The sequence below is a fragment of the Chironomus tepperi genome, unplaced genomic scaffold (genome assembly GCF_022539635.2).
Source record: "Chironomus tepperi strain 1889 unplaced genomic scaffold, CSIRO-AGI_Ctep_v1 contig_424, whole genome shotgun sequence".
NCBI lineage: Eukaryota > Metazoa > Arthropoda > Insecta > Diptera > Chironomidae > Chironomus > Chironomus tepperi.
The window spans coordinates 569861-584458 of NW_027226546.1; the positions used below are offsets into that span (position 1 = coordinate 569861).

Consider the following 14598-nt stretch of genomic DNA (forward strand, 5'->3'; position numbering starts at 1 on the left):
AAAGTTTTATATGGGCCGGATGAAAGCGGATGAAAGATTTATATGGGCCGGATGAAAGCGGATGAAAGACTTATATGAGCCGGATGAAAGCGGATGAAAAGTTTATATGGGCCGGATGAAAGAAGATGAAAGCGGATGAATGATTTGTATGGGCCGGATGAAAGCGGATGAAGAGTGTCAATGCCTTGCTTTAAATGATATTAAAGACTTGGAGGTTGTTAACATGAGATTGTTGTTGTATTGTTGTTGAGTATTTTTAGGGTAGTCATGCATATTAAACAGTATTGACAGAATTGCAGTGTTTTGCTTAGAATTTGTAATTGGCAAGTCGTAGCCAGTGATCTAGTTAGCTTTAAGCGTGATGTAAGGTAGGACTTGAATCATTATAGATCCCAAGGATCAGCAAAGTAAGATGTATGTGTATAGATAGGTTTGTCCGAATTCCAGATCTGCAGACAAAAAATGCTGACCTACAGCCATGGACAAACTATGAGGTACAATCAAGAAATGCAGGCCTGTGCATCTAAGCATGTATTGCAGGCTTGCCGTCTTTCCGCCTCTTGGATACATTCCTTCACGTAAATTAAAGTTATATTGCTTCCCAAATAGCACAAATCGGATAATCGTCCATAAATTCAGTCTCAGACTGACTTGACTATAATTTGGTGTCGAATTTGATTTAAATCGTGCGCCATCCTAAAGTCAAGTCGATCTGGTGCCGGACTTTGCTTCTATTAACTAACTCTTTTGGAAGAAAGCTGTTGTTTGAGATAGTGTTGCACTTGGCAAGTGGAAGCCAGCAATAGAGCCAACTTCAGGTGATATCAATGGAAGGTCATGGATCACAATTGATCTGAACGAATAGTGAGCAAACGACATGTGCTATTCGAGCTTTGTTCAAAAGCAAAAGTCTTCATTTGTGTTGCATTCCATAGCATACAAGTAATATTGCATACAACCATATGGACAACAATGTGTCAACATTGTGTGACTTGATGAGAAATGCAATATTTAAAAGTCTTTATTTGTTCACATTCCTTTTGATCCTTCATTTTGTTCTAATATAATTTGAAAATTTCTCCAAATTGGATTTACTTAATGAATCCTTGTTGGCATTTATCAGCCACAAACTTTTTACTATACCTGACATTTGATAGAACAATCTTTAGACATTCATTCAAATATTCAAAGTAATTGAATAGATTCAAACTTTTGCATCAATTATTCCCTTACACATAACAAGATTATTTGGTCCTTTTTGTGAATTCTAATGAACTTTTAATACAGCACAAAGTAATGCAAATACAACAACAACAACCAAAAAAGTATAAAGACAGAATAAATTGACCTTTATCAGTGCACTGGAGAAAGGCAACAAATTTCATAAGCAATAAGAAGCACATAAGCTTCAAATAAAGTTTGTCTCTCCTGCAATATGCTACAAACATATTCACCATTTGAAATCTAATTGACTTAAGAATCATTTTATGTGCTATATATGTTGGGAGCATCAATGGCAGTCACAAATTTATGAGAGGTTAAAATCATACAAATAATGTGCTATGGAGAGATGCTCAAGGGCTCTTTTATCTATCTAACCAACCCACTCGTAATACCGTTTATTATTTGCAATCATTTTTTTTTGTTCTACGTATGGTTTTGAGATGAAACTTTATATAGATATTTGTGTTGTTGTTGTTGGATGCTCTACTATTTTAGAATTGCTGGATATATTTTAATGGATGGAATGTTTTGGTTGTTTTCTTTGGTAGTAAATATTTTGGTGAATTTTTATATGGAATTCCATATTTTTGTAGTTTAATGGAATCAATGTAGTTTTAGGTACATGCTTTAGTTGAGTCACTGATCTGTAATGTATCGGGGATCAATGATCAAATTGCGCTTAATCCAGAGGTCCCAAACATATAAAAATATTCTTTTCGGAACAGAAAGACCATATTAAAGCGGTCTTTGCTTGAACAGTGGTTGAGGTACATGTAAAATTAAATACTGGCATTAAAACCATAATATTTGAAGGGTTCAGCCTTATGAGCTGGAGGCACTGTGATTAATTATCAATTGTATCAGAGTACTGCCTCCTCTACAAGAGTTTAAGTTAAATCAAGTATATCGAATCATATATAGACGAATCTACTGGGTTAGAGTTAGACCTTTGGGGCCGAGTATTTAGTCAACAGACCAGATTTCTACATCACTCGTTTGTAAGTACGAGGGTTCGATTCCTAACAGAAACCGATTTCTTAATCATGTGTCACGACACATGTAGTTGGTAAGCCACGACCGATACCACACAGTAGCTTACGGTTCATTTGCGATTGTGAATATGACAAAGGACAATGCTCACGACATTACAGAAATCAGTGAATCATATCTTGTTTTGAGGCATTATTAACATCGACATGCAGTAAGAATCATAAAGTTGTATCTGTTTTATGTCAACTGGCAGTTATGTAATCAATATGGAATACACCAGTAAGAGTATGTCAATGATTCCAAAATGATTATAAAAATAGTTACTCTCCAGATGAGTTTCTATGGGATGGTCCATTAACATTCAAAGAGAGAAAATTACTCACCATAATAATGATAATAATAAGTAAATGTATATTATGAATGGTGAGAGACAAGTTATTAGACTAATGGATATGGATGCAAATGGCAGTTTGAAGTTCATTTTTACTACTTTTGTGCACTGGCTGTTTTTTATGTAAATAACTTGCGATAGTTCCGTTCTTCTTTTCTATCTTGTTTGTCTTTTCTCTTAAGTATAATATAAAATGAACATATATGCTGTTATTCCTATTCATATTCCATATGGAATGAGATAGACATTATTGTTCAGCTTCGGATGTAGAACTGAAGGCCACAAAAGTGTGGTGAGCAACAACACATGATGTTGATGATGATGGTGATATTCATATAATAGGAATAATCCTCGTAAGAATAAAAAGTACAAAAAAAACATATTTTTTAGAGTGCAATATATGACTTTTTTGTTTATTTTTTTCTTCTAGTACTTTACTTGTTTATCTCGCAACTACATTTGAAAAATGTTTGAAGCTTTTGTGTACATGACAAATTACTTAAAACAGAGTCTGTTGTCGTAAATATGATCTGATGATAAGTAGATGGCGAAAATATATTTGAAATGAAAAAAAGTTTTGAAAGCTCATCATAATTTGGAATATATGGAGCTGAAGAGCCGACAGGTGTTATCCTCAAGCGAGAGAAGATGGCTTTGTTCAGAATCTTACTACTTCTAAGGTTATAGAGAAGAACTTATTTCGCTGGCCGTACAGATTAAGTGTGATCCATGGCCTCCCTCAGTCGGCGCCTGGGGCTGGCTCTATCGCTGGCTACCGATTGCCAATTGTTACCAATTCGATTGAAAAGAACTCTTGCCCACAAACATAGCTCGAGTGGGATGCGAATCCACGCCGTACGATATCCGATCGCATGTTCCTACCACTGAGGTACCGGAGGTTGTTAGGGAGCGTTGCACAATGCACTCTTGAACCTTTATTCTCTATCCAGTGTTCATTAAATAGCTCTTATCGTTGTATTTTTGAGGAAGACGAAAGAAATCTTAGATTGGATCTGTAGAAAAGAACGCTAAAGTCCTTAACATTCCGAACTCGAAGGATAGAGCCGGATTTAGATGTTAGACGCAAGTGGTGAAATGGCATCAGTGGTCTAAATGGTAGAGCGTTAGCCTAACGTGCCAAAAGTCCTAGGTTCGATCCCAGGTCAGGTCTAATTTTCGAAGCTCTCTTTCCACTTCACCGTTCTAGTTATGCAGCTCGGTTCGTGTGTTTGGTGGAGTTTTGAGGTCTTTGGCACATAATGTGTTCCACATGTTTTCAGCACAAATTCAATCAAGGAGCTTTCAAGGCTCCACTAAAGCTCTTTTATTAACACCATATACCAGAGCGTCACAAATGAGAAGACTCTGTCACGTGGGGAAGTTAACATTCCGTGACGAATAGAAACCGTCCGATTGACACTTTTGCTGAACCTTGAAAATTTCGTGATTCTTTAATTCCATAATACTTTTGATTATTCGGCTTAAATTTATGACTTAATATGAAGGAGACATTTAATACTACTCACAAAATGATAAGGTTTCAATTTCATCATATCACTTTTAATAATGCTAAGACAGCAATTTGTTTACTTTCATTCGAGTTTTTAATCTCATAGCGATCACTTGAAGCTTAGTCTCAAGGCATAAAAATGTGTGCTAAAATTTTAATATTTGCTATATTAACCGTGAATTGTGTTTTTTCTAACGGAACTCCAATAAAATTCAGAAATAATTTTGAAATCTATCTAGGAGACGAGTGTCATTTGCGTGATGGATCGGAAGGAATTTGTCAAAAACCGAAAGATTGTGAAGGATCAATTAAAGAATTAATTCTGCAGAAAAATTTCTCAGAAATAAATTTGTGTGGCTTTGATAAAAATCAAATAGTTGTGTGCTGTGAAAATATACCTGAATTTATTCCTGCACCCTCTCTCCTTGTCACTCCTTTCCAAAGACTTTTGTGCGAATACAGTACGCCGGTAATACGATTAACTCAAAACATAATTGGTGGAGAATTGGCTCAACCTATGGAATTTCCACATCATGTTGCTCTTGGATATCAAAAAACTCCACAGAGTAAAATAGAGTTTAATTGTGGTGGTTCCATTATTTCTGATCGAATTGTCTTAACAGCTGCTCATTGTGTAAATTATGATACTCCTGTAATCGTTAGGATGGGAAGGGTTAGTGACTTTTTATAGTGACTTATTGAAATGTTGTCACCTTGGCGAAAACAACCAAATTTGCCAAGTGACTGCCATTCGGTCCGAGGTATACTGCTACCTTGTCGTCGTGGTGGCAACATTTCAATATGTGCCGATCGAGTTAAGCTCTTAAATCATTATGTGAAGTTTTTAAATGATTCAGGTATCGCTCGTCGAAAATGAATATGACCATGGACCTGTTGTTGACATGAGAGTTCAAGTAAGTATTAAGGCTTCCTGAAATTATTCATAAAAATTAATATTGAACATTTTAACAGAAAAATATGATAAAAATTCATCCAAATTACAAAAGAGGCATAAAACAAAATGACATTGCTATAATAAAACTTAGCAAAGCTATTAAATTCAATGAATTTATTCAACCTATATGCTTGTCTAGTCCTAAGGATATGACACATAAGAATATGACAGTCACTGGTTTTGGAATTGTCGATATGAACAGTAAGTGTTACTTTATTATTATTAAAGGCTCAGGGGTATAGTCAGGGAGACGCTTGGGATGTTTAGCGACGGAATTGATCCCAAACCCTCTCTCCCCTAAATAAAACCTTGCAAAGTTCCAAGCAGCTTATTCTAATTATTAATTTTATTAAATTTTCAGCTTTAAAAAAATCAGATTGGCTTCAAAAAATTACAGTACAAGGAACTCCTTTTGATGAATGCAGAGAAAACATAAGAGATATAAAAAAAGCCAATTATAATTTAGACATTAATGACACCCAATTTTGTGCCCTAGGAATAAATAAAGAAGATTCATGTAGAGGCGACTCGGGAGGTAATTTTGATTCGTTTGATTTTTATAGACAATTTGATTTAAAAATTACTTTACAGGTCCAGTTATTTATCAAAAAAGTAAGTATCCAAGATAATGAAAGCAGAGTTCGAAGTCGGCATGACTTTTCCATACAAAATTCAAGTCAACTTAGAGCCCTGACTTAAAACATTTAACCCATATGGCACAATACGTTGAACCGTATCAAGCAGAAATCAGCCGTCAAGGTGCCTACAAGGCAACTTTGCGTATTACCGTCCCTAGTGGACAAGAATATCTTATTGCTAATTAATGTCCAGTTCATGTCTAAGTCTAACATACTTTTGTCTAATTGAGCATTAATACGACGAAGTGGCCATGCTTCTGCGAACACGTCGTGCTATTCGAGAATTATAATTGCAGTTCCTAATTAAATTATGTTAATTCTTACACTAGATAGTCAATATCACTTGTATGGAATTGTATCATACTCAAATGGATGTGGTAGTATTCCAGGAGTATACACTAAATTAGATGCATTTCATGAATGGATTGAAAGTCAAATGGAATAGTATTCAAATGCATCTATTTAATATATGTGGGTATGATGAAACAAACAAACAATAAAGTATTAATTTTAATGATTCCTGATGATCCAATAAAATTGTTGATTATTGCATAGTACAATTTTATGTCTTGTTTATATTTGCAATTTGATGACTTTACAGAATGTTCATTATAATATTAAGAATTATAAACAACAGCCCGATCAACACAAATTATTCATTGCAGCGATAAAGCTTCGAAGCAGAGTTGCAAAATAGGCATCTGTGACAGGCAAAAACCACACAAATTCTTGATAATTTGTATGGTTTTTCTCTCAATTACATACAAGTTGTCAAGAAATTGTGCGGTGTTACCCTGTCACAGGTGCCTGTTTTGCAACTCTGTTTCGAAGTCCACACTTGCATGCCATGCGACCTCCATCTAACTGCCATGAAAAGTTTGTGCTGATCGGGCATTGCTGTCAATTTCGAGAGTTTTCTTTACTATTCTTATTTAAGTGAACCTCAGCAATGAACCGTCACGTAAAATAAAAATTATTTTTTTTTTTAAATACACATCTTTTTATGTGATTTAACCATAATAATTACTACCTCGTAAAGTGATAACACATGACATTGACTCCCATTGATTAAATTCTAGGAAAAAAAATTAAGAGTTATATATTAAATTATCAGTTTGTTTACTTTTTTGAACAGCTTCTTGCTGCCTTCAATCGACGTCATTTTTGACTCCAAATTCTAAACCTGAATATGTTGCTGCTGAGAATATCATTGAATTGACAGAGATTATTTCAATAATATTGATAATTTTACTTCTGGTTGTTCTGATTCAAAACAAACAAGAGAGTTGTAGGTAGAGTTGCAGAACAGGCAGATACAGGCAAAAACCGTATTTGTATGGTTTTATGTGGTTTTGTAAGAAACCGTACAATTTCTTGATAATTTGTATGGTTTTATGTGGTTTTGTAAGAAAAACCATACAAATTATGAAGAAATTGTACGGTTTTTGCCTTTAGTAAGAAAAACCATACAAATTATGAAGAAATTGTACGGTTTTTGTCTATGACAGATGTCTTAGTCTTATTTTGCTACTCTGGCTAAAAGAGATATCCCTGAATGACCTACTTTCAAGCAGCAAATTTTCTCCCAAACCCAAGCTAGAACTAGCATCTAAATTATTCTAATTAATCATAACTTTCTCTAACACCAAACCGTAAAAATGTCAAACTTTTTTGTTTAAAGCCACAAATAATGAAAAAAATTAAAATTCTAAATTAACTTTCTGAAACAAAGTCATGTAAAAAATGTTTAAAAAAGGAGTCCTTATGTGACAAAAAAAGCTCCAATTTTTGTTTAATAAAATAAAATTATTGAGAAACTGTCGGAACCATATGGCAAATTTCCTAAACATACCCGAAAATGAAAAAAAAATGAAAAGTTTATTCTATAAGTAAGGATTTTACGATTTATATATTTTTGACGTTGAATAGCACTTGCGACTTTTTTATATGTTGCCATATGTGTGCATATTTGTAGAGTGGTTGAAATGCCACTACTTATGTAAGCACTACACATATACAATATGTATTTATTTATTTTTCTGGATGTTTATAGACTTATTTATAGAAAAAAAAAGAAACGGAGAGGTCAACATTGGGATATGCGGATGCTGAATAATAAAACATATAGCACATATTTTTTTACTGTGTAAGTGGCATTCACTGATCATAATTCTTCCCGCTTTGCAGCTTCAATAAAAGCTCAAATATTTGCTTCTAAATGAGTTGAGGGATGAGGAAAAAAATGGAATAAAAGAAACGAGAGGATTGAACAAGTTTGGGGAAATAGTTGATGGAAAACTATGCATCTGAGCGTGATTTTTGGAAGATTGACTCAATTACAGTGCTACTGAAGCTATGTTGGGTAGAACAGAGCTTTCCAATTTATGTTTGTGTGCAGGTGAGTGCTCAAAGTGCTTTAAGTGTTTCTGAAGCTATGTAGGCTAAAGCAGTGCTTTCTTAGCTTTGCTCTGTGATACACTAGGAAGTTTTCAGAAAAAGGATGGACTGGTCGTCAAGGGAAGGTTGACCCATAAACCTCCTTCTCCTCTTTTTTACAAGAAATTTTTCAATTTTTTATAGTTTCTTGTGAAAAAATCCCAAAACCTATATGCTTTTCTGAATTTTCTGTCCTGGAAGATTTTCGGAACTTTCCGGTTCCGTCCCGATATCGAGAAAGCATAAAAACCTACCAATATTATGGCAATTCATACAAGGAATTCAAAAGTCACCCAATTCTCCCCTCAAAATTATTTAGCTGTCCCATGCTAGTGTGTCATCAATACCCCTTAATCCCGTGTCATTAATACCCCTTTTGAACCACTTGAATCTCCATTTGAAACTTATTTTACAACAAAGCTAATTTTTCTCCAAGATTTTCTACTCAAAAATCCGCGTTAGGGACCGTTACCTTATTACGAAACAACACCCTTTTGTAACGGACGGTAGAGGAAACGGACAATGGGTGCAGTTTGAAATGTTGCTACTTAAAAGTAGTTAGGGTTTATGGGTTTTAGAAAGTCGATTAACAGTGTAATTAGTTAACGACTACTTATTACCTAAAGGGAGGTGGCCTTACGCAATAAATGAACAGCCCTTTACATTCCAGAAAAAAAGGCAAATAAAAACATGCACTGTTAATATAATATAAAAAATATTTCTCTATAACAATAAAAACCCGGGGACTTCATTTTTATATTGCAAAACACTACAACAAATCTCTCATTTCATTTCTATTTTTATCAGAATTTTTTTCCCCATCCTTTTTTTCTCATTTAAACAATAGAAATGTACACAACAAGCAATTGTTTGTTGACCAACCAGCATCAGCAACTCATTTTCTTCTTTGTCATGTACATAGATGGATATATATAAATATAACAACATTGTGCAATATGGAACAACAACTATTAGTATTGTTATTGTGCAATTCAAATAAAAGCCATTTGACAATGCAGAAAAATAAAAAAAAATTTTTACTTCATATTTGTGCGATTTATGTGCGATCTCTTTTTATGAAATTTCACAGAGGTTGGAATGGGTGGTGGATATAAGAAGGAAGAGGATATAGAGCAGTGGTGGGTAACCTGAGTGTCGCGGCACATTAGTGTGCGCCATGGTAATACCATGAACCTTATACCCTGTATGGTTTCGATCGTAGCTTATCAACAAGGTGTACCGTCTCACACAGCTTAAGCACCCCTGCCAAAAAGCGACAAAACAAAAAAGAAATAACATTTTCAACTTTGTTTATTTTGCAATTTTATTTTTTACATTTTCTTCTTCTCTCTCGATTGTGTACTTTACCATATAGACCATGCAGAACGAGAAGTTTTATGAAAATAACCAGACAATCCAACAGAAGAGTCAACCAATTTGATAAAACAATATTTCAATTCCCTATCAGTACATTTTTTTTGGGGGAATTTATGCCTTTTTTCTCATCAGCTGGTTGTTCTCTAAGCAATAACGATGTGTGATGTGAATACAGTCTATTCAGGCAAAACTAGAAAGATTGGAATGAGATGTGAATTAAGTGATGTTTATGAGTTGTAAAGGAATTTGGGAGTTTGGCGCTTTTTGTGTAATTTAGGGATTTTATGTTGATGACTAAGTTCATCTTGATCTTGGAAGTATTGTGAAGTTTTGGGTTTTAATTATTAGAGAACTGAATTAGTGAGCTGAAGTTGGTTGGCTGTATAGTAGATTACTGCTTGGATTGCTTATTAGCTTGATTGGATTAAAATATATTCAAGAATAGGTTGTAATTAATCAATAGCCAGGTATTGTCCAGTTGATGTTTTGTTCAAACTTATTTTTGTCAACTTGGATATACCCGAAAGGCACATGGTATTCAAAATGTGACCGGCATGAGTTTATCGTGGAACTAGATAGAGTCAAGCAGATTTGGAACCATTTTTTTTGCTTTTTCTATGCTTTATAGATGTCATCATTTGGTATTGGCATTTGGCAGGCGGAAACCGGCGTTAGAACCAGTCTTAGGCGACATCTGAAGGAGGCCATGGATCAGTAGTATACCTAAAATCGATAGAATTCCAGACAGAGTTGGCAGGACTTCATGAGTTCTCGTTTATCGTCGAAACCAAAATGGAGCATTGTTAACTCTGGTTCCAATTTACCTTCAAAATCACTGGAGCAATAAGATTCTCAATTTCATCCAATCATCAACCCAAACTGCACACTCAAATCCAATTCATTTCCCCTAAAAAAAAAAGCAGCTTCCCGAAAAAAAGATTTAAATGAAACAAACAATTGTATAAAATGCAAAACTCGACATATTGTGGTGCCAGTAAGCCACGAAATAAAACAGAATTGGGATAGAACAGAACAAAAAAAAAAGTTTTTTTATTTTCGAAACACAGAAAAAATGTGTCAGACTATTAAAAAGAATTAGAAGAAAAATTATATTCGTATATATGGCATGATTCAGAGAGCACGAGCTGCAACCAAAAGGTGCCAGTATGAAATGAAAATTCTCTCTTCATATCTAGGCAACAAAAAAAAAAGAAATATTATGACAAGAAAGGCAGGCATGAATGAGAACAAAAAGAAACTAACATGTGGATAGATAGATAGACAGATATGGGTATGAAAAGATGAGGGAAACTATACTTTTTTTTTACTATTATTGCTGACATTTTATTTGATTATTGCTGTTGTTGTAGGAATCTCTTTTTAGTGCTGTCATGAAACATGAGAGAATCAAATAATTGCTGGTAAAAGTGAAAGGAGGATTAAACAAGATATGAAAAATTGTGTAAATGTAATGCAGTTGCTATGACCAATAATCATCAAAAAGTTGGTGCGTGATGTGGATTTATGTGCTTGTCATGTAACTTGAGGATGATTTTTTGTGAATTTTAGAATGTATTTCTTTGTTTTGATATTAATTGTATGTTGACCCTCAATTATTAGGTGATGTTTGGTGAATTTTGATGTTTTTGATGTTGTTTATTGAGGTTACTTCTTGTTTATACTTTAACTTACTGTTTTCCTGACTTTAATTGACTTTTTATTTCTTGTTTATTGAATTTCGCACGCGTTTTCTTAAAACCTTACAATTTTCTACGGTTTTGGTCATTTAATTTGTAAGGTTTTAATATTTTGAATTTTAAATGACCGTTAAAATTCAAATTTAAAAAGTTCGTTAGTTTTTTTTTCTTGTAAAAACGATTTTACAAAGATTTTTTTAAAATAAGCTCCAAATCCTTCATTTTAGACCATCAAATTCTTCAAATTTCAACTTCCTTCTTGAAAAAATAATTTTCTTCAGCATAAAACATAAAAAAATCCAAATACTCATCTTAAACATTCATTCCATTCCATCTCATTTCTCATTTCTTATTTCCCCTTCATCTCACTTTCTACTTCATTTTATGACATTGAACCATAAGAATGCGACGTGCAACGAGATGATCCTACTTTCATTTATCGTGCTGCTCCTTCATTTTGTTCATAAAAAAAATGCTAAGCCACTTCATAAATAAGCACACAAATATAATATGTACACGAAAAATGAGAGACATGATGATGAAAAAAGAAGAAGAACGAAAATAAAAATGAGAAGTGAATTTACGCAAAAGAATCTAAAAGATGAAGAGTAGCACAAAAAACACATATATAATAAAATGATCATGATGATGACGAAGAAGAAAAGAAAATAAGAAAAATGAAGGGAATTCATACAGTGACAGTGATTCGGAAGTGAATAATCACTATGTATGCTACAAATTTTCTTCATTTTTCTTCAATTTTCGGACGATTGGAGTAAGGGAAATGAGAAAATTTGATCGAGTTTGATGTGACTGACTATGATTGTCTTGTCTTGATGATTTGGACTTTGGATTGGTCAAAAAGGGTTGAATGATAAAGGAATCAGTTTTGGAAGAGTTGACTGTGTATAAGAGCATACTTGCACACCCTAATATGCGCATAGTTGCATACCCTAGTATGTGCATACTTGCATACCCTAAGATGCGCATAGTTGCATATACTTGCATATCCTAGTATACGCATAGCTGCATACCTTACTAAGCTCATACTAATAAATCGGTTCATTGATCAGTAAAATACTTGCATACCCTACTAAGCGCAGGTTTGACGCAGCATGTGCATACTTGCTAGTATTCTTGTATTCAACTAAACCGTGACACAGTATTGATGTCGAATTCAGTTTCAATCTACTACTTTTGGACCGATTAATCGACATGTGCTTTTCGGAGAAGAATGAAACTAGTTCACAACCGATCAACATGCATCCTTCTTATGCATACCCAAAGCTATCCCCAACATCCCTAACCCAAAAATGCGCTTAATCTCAAACACCTTAAAAAAACAAAATTCATTTTCCATCCATTATTTCACACATATGCTCAGATGAATATATGACAGAACATTAATAGCAATAACAACATCACAGTCGCTACACAGATAGAAAATAAAAATGATGAAGAAGAGAATACAGAATGAATGTTATCAGATTTAAAAAATCATTCTTTGTCATTCATTTAGTGATTTGTATTCTGAATGATTTGAGCTTTCTCCTCATGCACACACACATATTGATTTCCATTTCCACTCATTCCACACCATCCCATATACCAATTTGATTTCATCTTCCATCAAATTTTCTGCTACGTCATCTGTTTTGAAAAGCATGCCTAGGACATTTCAATCAGCTTTAAGTCTTAATCTCACTTGAAGAGGCTTAAATTCAATTGATGTTGATGTTGATGCTGATTGTTTGTGTGTCAAGTAAATTCAATTGCTGTGTGTTGGAAAAATAAGTAATGTATTTGGTGAGAGTAAATGGAATTTTACGGGTCATAAGAGGACTTTAAGGTTAAGAGCTTTTTTCTGTGGGGTTTTTGGCGGTGTCATTTAAAGTGATGTACTGTGATGTGATTGAAATTATTGATTGATGTCGAACTTTTGGTTTTGATCAGGAATCAATCAATTTTTCATTAGGGGCCGTTCACTTATTACGTAACAATAGGAGGTTCTACGATTTGATCGTCCTCCCATTTCTCTGCGCAACAAAATCTGGAATTCAAGTCAATTTAATCGCATAAAGAGTAATAAAATTTAAAGCCTCCTTTCCCCTATTCCCCAATTAACGTTAGTTAACAGGTGAACGGCCCCTTGTCCAAATATATTGAGTATTTAAGTATCAGTCCATGGTGTTCATGGTTTTGATGTTTATGATTGGTATGAGTTCGTTCATAGAAAATTTAGATGTTATCAGGGCAGTAAATCACAGTAGCGATGGTAGACTTCTTCTACATATGGTAGATGACAAAACGTAAAAATTGCGTGAAGATGATCTACATAATTGCATCGTGATGACTATTTTTCCCACATTTTTGATGGCAGAAAATTAGATTTGTTGAAGCATGTCACTCGGATCATGGATTGAATATGTAAATGAATCTGCTAGTGTAAAGAGAAGACCTCAGTAGTGGAGTGGCAAAGTAATGAACCGGCCGTATCCTTATTTGAAAGAACGTGGGTTCAATTCCCGTCATAAGCTTGTCAAAATAAGATTTCATAATAGGCAAATGAGACCGCTTTTAGGTACTGTAGTGGTATTTCTGTACCATGAAAGCATGCTCTATATCTGTAAGGAATGGATTCAAATAATAGATGTAGCAGTATAGTCAGGAGGAGGTTGTATGTTTAACCTTACAGATCGAAGCTCAGCTTCGATTTGTTAGGATTTTTCAAGGCAAATGTCCCAAAATCCACCATGAACCAGTAACTATATTGAGTTCCATACAAAAAAGTTAAAATCCTCCTTAAAAATATGTGTCTACAAATTAATAGTAATTGAAAGTAGCTTGATAGTAGCATCATTAACTCAAAATTAAATTCCATATCTCACAGCTACATCTAACATGCCTACATATTCAAACCCCATCACACACATTAAAGTCCTTATTTAAATAAATTACTCAAGTTTGCTTCAAAACTCCACGATTCATCTCAAACTTTACTCATATTTCTCCCCATCCTTATCTTACAAAACTATTTACATCATTTTCCATCAAAAACAATTTATCATCTTAGATTTCATTTCCCTTTATCCTACATGATACTTCCTTATTCAAGTTACATGCAGAAAACTAACAAAAGGAAAGTAAAAAAAAAATTTTTTTTTCATAAACAAGCGCTCATCCGTACATGCATCAATCTATAATAAGAGACACGTTGTCTTCTGATATTGAATACTTTTTTTGTTGTTGTTGCTCCTTGCCTTAAAGCTCGTTGTCAATCTTTCATGTCAATGTTCTCTTCTAATAATTCTTTCTCATCATTTCCATTCACTCGACATACTTTTTTTTGTGCTTCCATATTTTTTTGTGAACATTCGTCT

The 14598-nt window shown here is 33.9% G+C and overlaps 1 protein-coding gene across 1 annotated transcript; it reads left to right on the plus strand.

Annotated features, from left to right (window-relative positions):
* Positions 1–4220: 4220 nt before the first annotated feature.
* On the plus strand, positions 4221–6268 carry LOC139097547 (venom protease-like). Its single transcript, XM_070649424.1, has 6 exons — positions 4221–4788; positions 4973–5029; positions 5088–5271; positions 5432–5605; positions 5662–5682; positions 6038–6268. The coding sequence occupies exons 1-6, from the start codon at positions 4255–4257 to the stop codon at positions 6151–6153; spliced, it is 1086 nt and encodes a 361-aa protein (XP_070505525.1). The 5' UTR covers positions 4221–4254; the 3' UTR covers positions 6154–6268.
* Positions 6269–14598: the final 8330 nt, after the last annotated feature.

Coding starts and splice junctions, on each gene's coding strand:
- LOC139097547 (XM_070649424.1), top strand. CDS start 4,255: ATGTGTGCTAAAATTTTAATATTTGCTATATTAACCGTGAATTGTGTT. Junction 5,030..5,087: donor TTGTTGACATGAGAGTTCAA/GTAAGTATTAAG, acceptor ACATTTTAACAG/AAAAATATGATAAAAATTCA. Junction 5,272..5,431: donor TGGAATTGTCGATATGAACA/GTAAGTGTTACT, acceptor TTAAATTTTCAG/CTTTAAAAAAATCAGATTGG.